This window comes from Ixodes scapularis, unplaced genomic scaffold (genome assembly GCF_016920785.2).
Source record: "Ixodes scapularis isolate PalLabHiFi unplaced genomic scaffold, ASM1692078v2 PGA_scaffold2__306_contigs__length_199485367, whole genome shotgun sequence".
NCBI lineage: Eukaryota > Metazoa > Arthropoda > Arachnida > Ixodida > Ixodidae > Ixodes > Ixodes scapularis.
The window spans coordinates 108,989,374-109,001,498 of NW_024609857.1; the positions used below are offsets into that span (position 1 = coordinate 108,989,374).

The 12,125-nt window shown below is 42.1% G+C and overlaps 1 protein-coding gene across 2 annotated transcripts in view; it reads left to right on the forward strand.

Annotated features, from left to right (window-relative positions):
• LOC8052826 (diacylglycerol kinase theta) overlaps positions 1-12,125 on the forward strand; it is a 75,333-nt gene that overhangs the window by 28,063 nt on the left and 35,145 nt on the right. For both annotated transcript variants that reach the window (XM_029968309.4, XM_029968310.4), the window contains exons 2-9: positions 2,023-2,102; positions 4,391-4,493; positions 4,871-4,959; positions 5,873-6,004; positions 7,226-7,403; positions 9,164-9,259; positions 9,723-9,817; positions 11,388-11,454. In XM_029968309.4, coding sequence (XP_029824169.2) covers positions 2,023-2,102; positions 4,391-4,493; positions 4,871-4,959; positions 5,873-6,004; positions 7,226-7,403; positions 9,164-9,259; positions 9,723-9,817; positions 11,388-11,454 — 840 coding nt within the window. The remainder of the gene's footprint in view (positions 1-2,022; positions 2,103-4,390; positions 4,494-4,870; positions 4,960-5,872; positions 6,005-7,225; positions 7,404-9,163; positions 9,260-9,722; positions 9,818-11,387; positions 11,455-12,125) is intronic.

Sequence of the window (12,125 nt, forward strand, 5' to 3'; positions counted from 1 at the left end):
CTATGATCCACCAGGCTGCTCAACCAGACATTTCCACCAAAATACAGGTCTCATTTTCTGCAGCAGGCTGAGAAAAAAACAGTTTCACGCACACACACACACAAAAAAAGATATATAAGTTTTTTTGTTTTTTTTTGTCACAACCTGTTTGAGAATTTTGTACGTTCTACTTCTATGCCGAGTTCATATTCTCAATATAAGCGGTTTAAACGCAATTAAAGTGAAATATCCCCATTCCTTATGCTTTAAGGGCAATCGCACATAATGCGCATAAGGAATAGGGAGAGTTCATTTTCTGACTTAGAGCCGTTTCCGAGTTACTGACAAATTCGACTTGAGAGGTTTCACTGTAATTCTAATAGTCAAACTGCACGATACCCATTAATCGATCACGCAAATACTGTCGGCAATGTACAGGGTGTCCCCCCTCAAAAGAATTACAAGTTTGCATTACCGAATGCTTATTTGTCTCCTCAAGTGTAGCGCTAGCGGTTCGAACCGGATGCTGAAGTTTCCAAACTAACCGTTATCCCATTCAAAAGTTACGAGTGATTTTTTTTTAAATTTTTGTGGGAAAATGGTGCCCGTTTTGGGCCATCTTTGATGACTGGCGCCATCCAGCTCCATGTATTCGTCAGCTCCGTCGTCCGCCTTTTTCCCATTGAAATTTCTAGAAAATCACTTACATCCTTCGACTTTGATAACATTCAGTTCTGAAACTTCAGCATCTATATCGGACCTCTAGCGGAAAATGGGCGGAAAATGAGCATTTGGTGACGCGTAATTTATTTTAACGGTAAAAAAAGAAAACTAACTTTTTTTGGTGCAATATTAACTTTACCACTTCCAAAGTGCTTTGTCCTACTTGCGGGCTCCTCTTCCCGAAATGTGTTGAGGCCAATTACTTCAGAAATTAGATCTATGCCATGCCTATTTTACCAACACTTTGCCGATACACTTTTGTGTCGTGCTTTCGTACCGCGCTTTTGCGTCGTGTTAAGATAGGCCAGGGGTCTCGAACTCATTCGACTGTAGGGGCCATAGAGCCCACCCCAAAAGGTTGAGGGCCAAAGGGCCGGGGGAGGGGGGGGGGGGGGGGGCAAATACATAAAGAAGTGGTCCACTTTACAAAGCAGCCGACTGTTCCAGCGACACCTCAGAGATTTTCTAAGGACTCTTGTGCTCGCTGCTTTTTTTTAAGCTCATTGTTTTGCCATTTTTAACTCATTTGCGGATACAACTACTTTGAGTCCACACCTGATATTTTAGCACGATTTGAAACCTCAATGTATTCGCAGTTTTCAACAATACAAGTACAAGCACGCCGTCCTTGCCCTGTTGCACAGTTCAATAGGCTCAACAGGCATAGACAAAAATATTTCTTCTTACTACAGTTTTTGCTTTCGTAATTATTTATATAGCAGAATTATAGGAAAATTCTTTTATATTGAAGGGTATTGTCCGACAGGTAGAAGCCAGAACTAATAGCTTCATCCTTAGCAATTGCTTCCGTTAAGCGAGAGTTCGTGCAGCCGAGGTGCCTCATTGAGCAAAGAGCTCGCGCTTTTAACCTAGGAGTGGCATTGCCGTGCCGGTTGGTTAGTTTGACAACGGGCTGAGATTAAAGTATTCAGACGAAGCAATACTCAGTCCAAAAGTAGACAATAATGCAAAATGTGTGAACATGCCATATGAGCAGAGTTCCTTTTCAAGCTGAGGTTAATCGACGATATAGAACTGTTATTTTTGGCGCAGGTAGCGCTCGAGCGGCATGGCCACAGGGGCTCGCTGGATGCTCGCGGGCAGCATGCGGCCCGCGGGCCGCGTGTTTGAGACCCCCGAGATAGACTATGTAACCGGTCCGCAGCAAGGACAACGATCGCGTTGTTTGTAGAACTCCTGACAGCGATGCTTTAAAGTGCACCTTTTGATCAGAAGTGCTGTGTATAAACTTGGCTAAGCAAAACATTACGTGCCGTACTCACACTGATCTCTTCTCTTTTCTCGTTTTTCTCTTTCCAGTTTGTAATTTTGTAGTTCACGACAGATGCCTCAAGACAGTGGTTTCCCCTTGTTCAACTATTGCAATTAATGTGATCAAAGTAAGTATCAGAGTGCTATTTTTCTTCTTGCTTTGTCGAGTGGTATTTTCTTTTTGCTTTGTCCGTGTCTGTCAACCTACAAATGCCGCAACTCGCCGCGCTTCCACCTTCGATCGATTTGTTTGAGCACCCTCCTCCTCAAATGACGTCTAAGTAAACGAGTGCGCTCGGAGGGAAGCCTGACCGTTTACTGGTTTCGATCACGACACCGCTCGTAACCAACTGACAAGTATTTTCTTTTTTTTTGAAAAGGGGAATTGAGTAAGTTATCATAGGAGCATTTTGTGTTTCTATAAATAAACCTCGTAGACCTTTAACGGGCCCCTTTTTGCTACAAAACACTCGTTTCTCCCGAAACTAAGCGCCCTAATTGAAACGAACGGTGAATTGCAGGGAACGGCAATTTGAACTGGCCCAGCGGCGTTCAGGCCGGGACCGCCCAAAAACCATGTGGGGAACCCTATTTATGTTAAGCTGTTATAAAGGGTGTTGGAATGAGCTGTCACGTTTCTTATTGTCACAACGTGGTAGTAAGTTTCGTAGTTAACTATGGTGAAGGCACCCCACGGGGCATTTCACTCATTTCGGCTGGCACTCATCTAGGCAAACTGACATTGCCGTTGTTTGTACTTTTGCAGCGTAAAAAAAATAATGCGAAACTGTTCTACGGCAGAACACGTTATGTGTCAATCAGTGCTATACACGGAGCGAGTTTAGTCGATGATGAGGCAGGAAACAAATTAGTTGGCTTAAAATTGTAATGTGCACGGCGAGAAGGACCAAGTGGCTTAACGCCAGGCCCATTGTTATCGCGCAAATCGCATATTTTTGCACCGTACACAGCTGGGCCTCGTTGCTTGCCGAGCGCGCATCGTGAAGAGCGGTAATTGGCTATGAGCTTACTTTGTGGGGTGATAAATGCGCACGCACTTCGAAAGTGTATGTTTACGGCGACCCATGCCGTTTTTGTCGCTCACTGTGCAGTTTACGTGTTTGTTATCTTGCCGGAGAAACAAATTAAAAATTCACTGAAATTGTGCTGCCGCCGATGCCTTTTTGCTTATCCTAAATACAGTAATAACTTAAATGTTTACTGCCCTCTAATATTAAAAAAAAACACACAAAAAAACGTTCTTGAGATGGCAGAAAAAATTTGGAATCTCAAGAAACGACTCCAACATAGAAGGAAAGAGAAAGAGGGTGGCAAGACGAATGCTCAAAGTAGTCTTCAAAAAATTTTCAGACTGGCATTCGACGTTTCACCGCAATACTCTTCTGAAAGGTGTTTGGCTACCATCCAGATACTCTCGCGTCGATTTACAAAACGACATTACACAGCATTAGAGGAAAGTGTCCCCAATACTTCTTGGGAATAATTCATTAATATATTTCATACTTATTAACACTTTGTGAACGGTCTCACATAAAAATGTTTCCTCCTTAAAAAAAGAAGAAATTGTTTTATTAACGAAGAAGTTATTCTTGTAGTAATGTTATTGGGGTCAAAGGACATCGGGTGCAAGTATAACTTGATAATTAGCAAACTAATTGCCTAAAATTTACTTTTTACAAATTTATTAAAAGTGACACATTTATTAGTTGTTGTTTAAGCCCGTTATTAAAATAGGACATAACGGTTTCTGTATTCCAGAATAATAAATTTTGCTTCGCGGAATACACTGGCGAATTTAAGCTGGGATATTTTGGGTACCGTAGTGTAGTTTCATTGCATGCACTTAATGGGCTGTCATCTTTTTGGTGCGCGGTCTTGCGCGTATCTCGCTCTGGATTTCGGTATCGGTTATCATTGCAGCCTCAATTTTTAAACGTACTATTGCGACGCACAATTGGGTTCTTGAAGTACAACAGCAGTCATGACCTATTTTCACGTCAAGCTACAAGTCTTTGACTGGGACGTTCTTCCTGAGATAATATTTGATCTGCACTCACGTTCACCACGACCTACAGTGTTATTAAAAAAAAATTTAATTTGAAAGTTTTTTTTTTATTTTAGAACTTTTTTAACAACTAAATGTTGTAAAATTTTTTAAAATGTCTCGGACATTGGTTTTAAAGGAGGAAATTTATATATAATTGGAAGAGTAATTTTGCGTTATTAGATGAGTCCACTTAATGACATGCCGATTTAATATTTGAAAAATTTATTGCGACATCGTTTATTGTAGAGTGTATGAATTAGCATAGTCTTTGCAAGGTCGTGCTATTCCTTGGGATTCACTGTCTACCGCTATTTCTCACCTGTTCGCACGTTTGCTTCTTGGTAACAGAACCCAGTCCCCCACTGTTGGACCGAGGCAGGTCACCTAAAAAGAAAGTTTTGCAATGTCTGCCGAAAACGAATCGAAGACAACTGTGCAGTTAGGTGTGAAGGTAAGCACAGGCAGTTGGCGCCGTTTTTTATTGTGTACCCAATATTTACGAATGTACAACTATAACGCTGCGTGTCGAATCGACGTTCTTTAGGTTACACGTGTTACCCATTAGTGTGTATCAATATTGGGTTCTTCCTATGGCGCGGAGTCTTTTTAAAATCCTAACCATACGATCAAAATTCTGGTGTGTTTTATGCAAACATGCGATGTCGTGCACGATAGCCACCTCGGTAATGATGGTTCCATAAAGATTAAACGCCGTTTAAAACCCGCGTTTTATGCCTTATCATAACGCAACATATGCGTATAATTTTTCGCTGGGGAGCCACAGTTACCTACGTAACCGCGATTGATCCTGACGTTTGTTTTTTGCAGTTTGTGAATACTGTGTACATTTGGAGTGCCAAGACTTCAGCGTTGCAGATTGCAAGCAGTGTGCGACCTATGCTCCAAGTAGAAATAAAGTGAGTCGACCTAAGCGGGATTCTCGGGTACGAGATAAATTTGAGCCAAAATTTGGTTTAGCGTCTTTTTCAAACCATCCGCTACATTTGGGTCCTTTCATGAGACACTAAAATAATATAATCGACGCGACATGGATAAAAAAGACGGTAACAGTCGACAAAATATATGTTCTGCACTTCAGTTACATGACATTCCCAGTCCACATACCGCGGAAGTAAACCAACCTCTTTTCCAAACCTAACGTTACCACGCATTTGGCCAGTTTTGGGGGTTTTAGTGACTCCCCGTGTTCTAGCGTTCTAGATACATCGTGTTGTTTCAAAGTTTCTCTGAGTATCTTGCTTGAAGAAGACACACCGGCCGGTTGACTGAGTGGAGTTTATGACACTAGCAAAAATATCTAGTATGTTGACGATTACATGGCGTTATTAAGTTTAGAAGCAATCTATATAATGACCACATTTCTTTGTATGGCCAATATCATATTGTAAGCCTATAAAATAACTGTCATTCTGACAACGAAGTAGCAAATATTACGCCGCTGGCATGTTTTGACTCAAACTAATTTTCGTACCTTGTTTTATCGGCCGATATTTATCAGAGTTCATTGCAAATAATCAAACGTTTTGCGATATTGAAATAGCCGGTGCCCAGGTCATACACTATGCATCTCTAAAACATTACCCCCCCCCCCCCCTCCCCCCGTTCAGATAGTCACACTGCAGGAATGGCAGCTTAACAAATGTTTCAAAATTGTCATTCCTGCAGCATTACCTTTCACGCCGTTTGATTGCTTAGAGTCACAGTAAAGTTAATACCATAAAAGCTCATACCAGATTCGGTGAAACTCGAGAGACGACCGTAATCATTCCCACCCTCTAAGACCGCGTGGTTCTTGCGTGCGTTTCGCAGCCGTCAGTCATGCAGTTCCACCACTGGCGGGAAGGCAACTTACCCGCCAATTCCAAGTGCCAGCAGTGCAAGAAGACCTGCTGGTCAGCAGAGTGCCTGGCTGGCATGCGGTGCGAGTGGTGCGGCATCACGGTCAGTGACCCCGGCACCCCTCCATGTTTCTGCGTTCGCCGAACCCAAAGCTTCGAGAAACAAAATTTCCATTGCACGTCTCTTCTCTAGCCCGTGCAGAGAGAAACCTCTCTTCGCCTGTTGGCACGAGCTTCTTACCGATGATCCTGCGCTATTTCTGAGCTCCGTCTGAGTCAAGCGGCTCGCCGTACATCACTCAATGCCCTAATGACTCTGGCCGTCGGTCTAAATGTCTGCTAAGTGAAGTAAATGCGCCGCCCAAGTGTTTAAACGCTGACCTCACAGATGAATGGGGATTTTGAAGCTCGAACGCTGAAGTATTCTCGTCCAAACTTCGACTGTAACGGAGTTGGGGTTATAAAGGGCCGCTTGAACTGTTCAGACGTTGGAGTAACAAAACATTCCTGTGTTGTCCTTTTTTTTTTCTTAATACGTAAGTGTAATAAAAACAAAAAAAAAGCTTAGTTGGAAATGAAATTTATACGCAATTCGAAACCCGATTTTCGTAACAAGAATTACTTTAGTGCGAGTGAGCATGGTTGTTGGTATACCTAGTCATGAATTATTCGTGTGATTACTACATTTTGGTGAAGTCCCACGCCGCAAATGACACACGTCTGCAGTAATTCCTGACGTGCCTCAACTGATCTGGTCAAAACTCAGGAAGTAAAAAATGTAGTATTATATGGATAACACGTAACTTCATATATAATCAGTGTTTTCAAATTTTGCATGCGCAAAAATCGTTAAAAAAAAGTCTCATGTCAATGTTTACGCTTTTCCAACACCCGTAGACAGCCGTAGTGCTGGAGTGTTAACGTCTCCAAAGGAAGGCCACCGTGAATCACGTATGAGACACGAGTGCCATTTCACTGTCGCTAAAACTCGTGTTACAAAAGGATTGAACGCGAGTTCGAGCTGAACGTTTACGCAGAACAGGTGTCCAACATATGCCCAGCGCTGGCCCCTAGTGCGTCACGTATAACATACGGCACTGCGGCGTTTTATATAGGCGTTCTCTGTGATCGCGTTTCTCTGCTCGTTGAGAGGTGCATGTGCTGAGGGCGCCGGCGGCGGAGTATCGAGTACCATTATTGGGATTATGGAAACGGTCTTGTCAAAATGCCTAATGTCCGCAAGTAGAACGGAAACTTATAATAGAATGCTTGCGAAGTTGACAAACAACGTGAGGCGGTCCTCGCTTTCGGGTGCGTGGTGCAGGCCCACGCCACCTGCTACCGAAGCCTGATCCAAGAGTGCAACTTCGGCTGCCTGGAGAGCATCATGCTTCCTCCGGCGGCCGTGAGCATTCCTCGCACGGACGTTCCTTTGGAGACCATCATCGGAGTGGAGATGCGGAGGAGAGAGACGCTAGCCCGGGCCACTTACCCCAGCATAGGTGAGCGCCGCAGCGGTTCGTACTTTATTCCAGCTGGTAAGCTGCCGGGCGAGCTACGGCTAGAAAAAGGATGTGCCTGTCGTTTTTCATTTTCCTCACTGAGCGTGCCAGAAGTTCTGACTACGACTAGTGTCGCAGTAATCGCACAGAAAGTATACATTAGGATGTAACCAAGTAAAAAGTAAGCGAAACAACCCCCCTCCCCCTTTCCCCCCGCAAACAGCAAAAAAAAAAGTGTTCTATACATTACTTTTAAACGTATTCCAAGCATCGTAGCCACTCGCTCGTTTTCTTGCCTTCCCTGTTTTCTTTTCTTTTTTTTTTAATTTTAAGTACCTTTGTTTCATTGTAAGCTACAGCGATCCTGAGAGTGCACGGTAAGTAATGCTCGTAATGAAAAAAAACAACTAATTTTACTAAATAAAAATAAGCTGACATTGCCCATATCGCAACACGCCAGAATTATAAGGAATTCTCTAGTTTATGTGTGTTCTAGATTTCTTTCACAACTGATATGTCATTAGGATTATTACTGCTGTGACGGGTGTGTGTGAGCGCAGGAACTTGGGAATTAACGCTTCACGTTTGACACTATCTTTTGTGAATTACGCGGTAAGGAAAATATATGTTCATATTCCATTAGTGCTATACGTGTTGATATCCGTGTTGTGCACAGCACGGATATCAAAATGCTATGCGGAGCGCCAGTTCGTCTGCTTCTTGCACACGGGCTGCGATGATGTCCGAACGCCGAGCTCTTATTGGCTGATTGAAAATAGTGGGTACACTTCACGGCATCCGACATTGAGCTCTACCCACTATCCTTTCAATCATAGCCAATCGGAGCTCGGTGTCGTTTTGACGTTACCGCAGCTTCGCGAAAGAAGCCAACGACTTGCTCTTCGCATAGGTCTCAGAATGTGACCAAACTCCTATTATTTTTAGGACAAGGGATACGCGAACACTGTTTTCTTTTCCACACATGTCAACCATGGCGATTTAGAAATATTTTTTAACGCTTTCTTTTTTTAACTTTTCAGCTACGCTTTATGTCATGCTTCTAGCCGTGTTAGGGCCCGTGCTTAGCGTATACACATACTATAAGTTGACATATCTCCCTTAATTATTAAAAATCGACATTGAATACGAAAAAAAGTATTTCGACAATCTTTTCAGAGACTATTGACACCAAACGAATGCTTCGTTTTGTATTATTTTGCTGAGTTAAAGGTAGATGTGAAAATAACTCGTCAGCATCTATGATACATTTGAGAGAACGAATATCATAAACTAGACCCGTATAGTCATCTATAAACCCCTCTATTATACGACTCGAAAATTATTTCAGGCAGATTATTTCCTACAATTTGATTTATGATCTTAAAGGTAGTGATTTTGGTATTGCTACTATTAAACAGAAATTGATCTACGTAGAAATTTGATACATTCTCAAGCCTAGAGCAGATAGAGCACTAAAACATCACAGGAAGAAATAATCTAGCCAAGTACTTGAGTGAATATATTCTCAAACAAGTCGATACTATGTAGTGTTTTTTTTTTTTTACATAACCTGAAATTCGTTAACATTAAATCCGTTAAGGTATGTGGATGAATAATTGCTTCTTTTGTTATATTTAGCACAATAGGAAGCATTGGATGACTGAATGAACAGACAATATCGAATATTGTTCTAACTGAAGTTTGGTTCTTTTTTTTATTCGTGAAGTTTAAAACGTACTGAGTTCGTTTCGTGTTTGCAGCAAGAAGCATATCGGAAGAATTTTCATCGACGGGGGACCTCAAAAGCAAAGAATTTGACGATTACCCATCACCAAAAGAGAAGGATAAAGATGAAGGTGAGTTGATCGGTTTGATATTCAGCCGTCTCTTATCACGAATTCTGCGATTTTTGCATTAAACTTACCGCGATGTTCCTGTATTGAAAAGCTCTGACACAGCGCTCGTTAAATATTATATTAGGTGCAATAGAAACGCCGTCGCGATTCCTCTACCGTTTCTTCAAAACGACATGTTAGGCGATAATTAGAAGAGGTGCATTCAGCCTCGAGAAATTTACGTGGAACAAGCGCTGGTGAAATGTTAATTCTAAAAGTGCTATGAGTATTATAAGTCACATCATGTGCAGAACATATACTATTAATGGACGATATAAGCATATGTATAGTTGTGTTACTGTCGTACACAGCTGCATTGATCTTGTTTACATTCGTGACATGAACATGACGCACTTTTCATCATCAAACGTGTTAAAGGTAGAATTAAGCACCTAAGAACCATGTTCATATTCTGCGCTTTCAGAAATAATCAAAGTATACGACGGCAACGCCTCTATGAAGAGAAGGATGTTCAGGACAATCACCGTATCACGTAATGCAATTAGGGAGCAAATCATCGTAAGTACTCCCTTACTGCTTCGGTAGCGTAAAATTTAGCACATTAAAGTACTGCATGCATTTGAACTCGTCTCATCGTAGCGCGGATTGCTGATTTAAATAAACAGAGTAACATATACAATGGCACACAATATGAGTGCCATGGTACGTTATAGTCTTATAGAATATGAGTGATAACAAGAAAGAAATCAAATATGATTTTCATAACCTAAAGATGATAACGCAGTGCTTGTGAAAAAAAGGTGCGAGGTGCCGTTGAGACAATGCTGGGAGCGTGGCAGAGGTGCCGGATTTGTTTCCGCTTATTAAGAGGCAAGGTTGTCCATCAAGTTGACCACTTAAACTGTTTTACCGATGGTAGCAAAGTAACCTTCCTTATCCTGATAATTTAGCAAAGAATGGATCTACTGGTTTCTGCGGAATGCTTTCGGAAAAATGGGAAATATGGCATATAAGTGCACGGAAATGAGGTTAATAATTATATATAATTGAATTCAGAACTACTATAATAAAACTACATATCTGAAATAAAAATAGAGTACGCAACGCATGAAAGCTAGCAGCTTTCTATTACAGTTTCTTCCTTTATTAGAATAATTGAGATGAAAATAAATGTACAGATGGCATTAGGAATACGAAACAGTATCCAAAATGCATGCACTATGATCAGATATCCGTGAAAATAAATAAGAAACGAATCATTTCTTTATCACAGAAGTATTAATTCTTAGCTTCCTGGTGTAAAGGTTTGCCTTTATACGCTAGCATGGACATCATTGATTTTGCGATGCTATCGCGAGAATTTGCTGCTGCGAGCTGTATCACAGCCGGCTTGATAACCCCTGCAAATTTTGTTTTAACGCGAGAGCGTTAACGAGCTCGTTTCGCAGAAACGCCGACCTCGGTGGCGTGGCAGAAAAGCCGGGATCGGTGGCGTGACGCGAAAATCCTGATTGGTCGATAGGGTCATGACGTCACAGTTACATGACCTCGCGCGGGAATTTCAAACAACCCAGAGCGCTCATGTAAAACGCGACGTCAGCGGGGAATGAAAGTGATTAAAAAACATGACATGTAATGCGAATTAAAGGTCGCCACGTGTCTCAAATGATTTCACTTTATAAAGTAATTTATTTTCCTTAACGAAGCATTTGAAGGCATTTAGGCGGGATTTTGTCGTCGACCCTTCGGTTGCCAGCCGACATGCTACTGACCAGGCCACACAAGCCTTTATTTCCCCCTTTTTTGGACACAACGGTTGAAGCATAAAATGCAATATCAGTATTGCAGGCCACGCAAGGCGCGCTTTCACGGCGAATGAGAAGGCGATGTGAACGGGGCCCGATAACGCTATCGCATTCCACTCTCTAGGGCGAAGCTTCAGCGTCCTCCAAGTTTTAAAGTGTTGTACCCTCGAGTACCGACAAGTCTTAAGTGCCGTTTGAATTAGAGATGGAGTTCGCGACAAAAAAGAATGTTTACGTGTGCTATTATTTTGGTTTTGCCGAATTTGCTGTTCCCAACGTTGAATCTCAAACTTTTTCCTTCCTTTCACCGCCTGTTTCTTTAGGGCGCCGCACTGCGAGCATTCCATATATCTGGTGACCCGAAGCATTACTACATCACCGATGTCTACGGTAGGGACGTTTTGCTTGTTTTTGCTAAAAAAGAACACCCCGATTCAAAGTAACCCTAAATTCCACCGTACATTAATCCGTGAACGGGGAGCAATATACTTTCAGATGTATATGTAGGGCATCATAAGCATATTGTAGCGGTTAAGAGAAGAACGAGGCTGGAGGTCGCGCGATGCGAGCGCTCGCGCAAGCAACTCGAAGCAAGCCAGCAAAGAAACCGTACGTCTTGTCCGGCTAATAAACAGCTGGCAAGCGGAACCCGCTTCAATATATGAACTTTTCTGTGTCGCGGTATTTGACGATACATGATTAAATAAAAAAAATGAGTGCGCACTTTTATGGTATACGCAAAACAGCCCTATTTTTATTATTGCCGGGATGTCGGCGTTCCGATAGGTTTACGTTGAGAGCATATTGTTTTAATAAAATAGTTAAGGCCTTTCAAACACGTACGACGAAATCGTTTTTTTTTTCTGACCATGCACTCTAAAACGCGTTTGAGTTCGCTTTTCTGTTAAATACAGAGGCAGCCAATCGAGGCAAAAAATATAAGGATCCTATAAAAAAAGAGCGAGCTCAAACTACGATTAGAAAAAAAGGCATACGATGTTGTCATGAACAATAAGCCTCACGTTTCATTCACACGTCGTCCCTTCGCACATGGCTTTTTT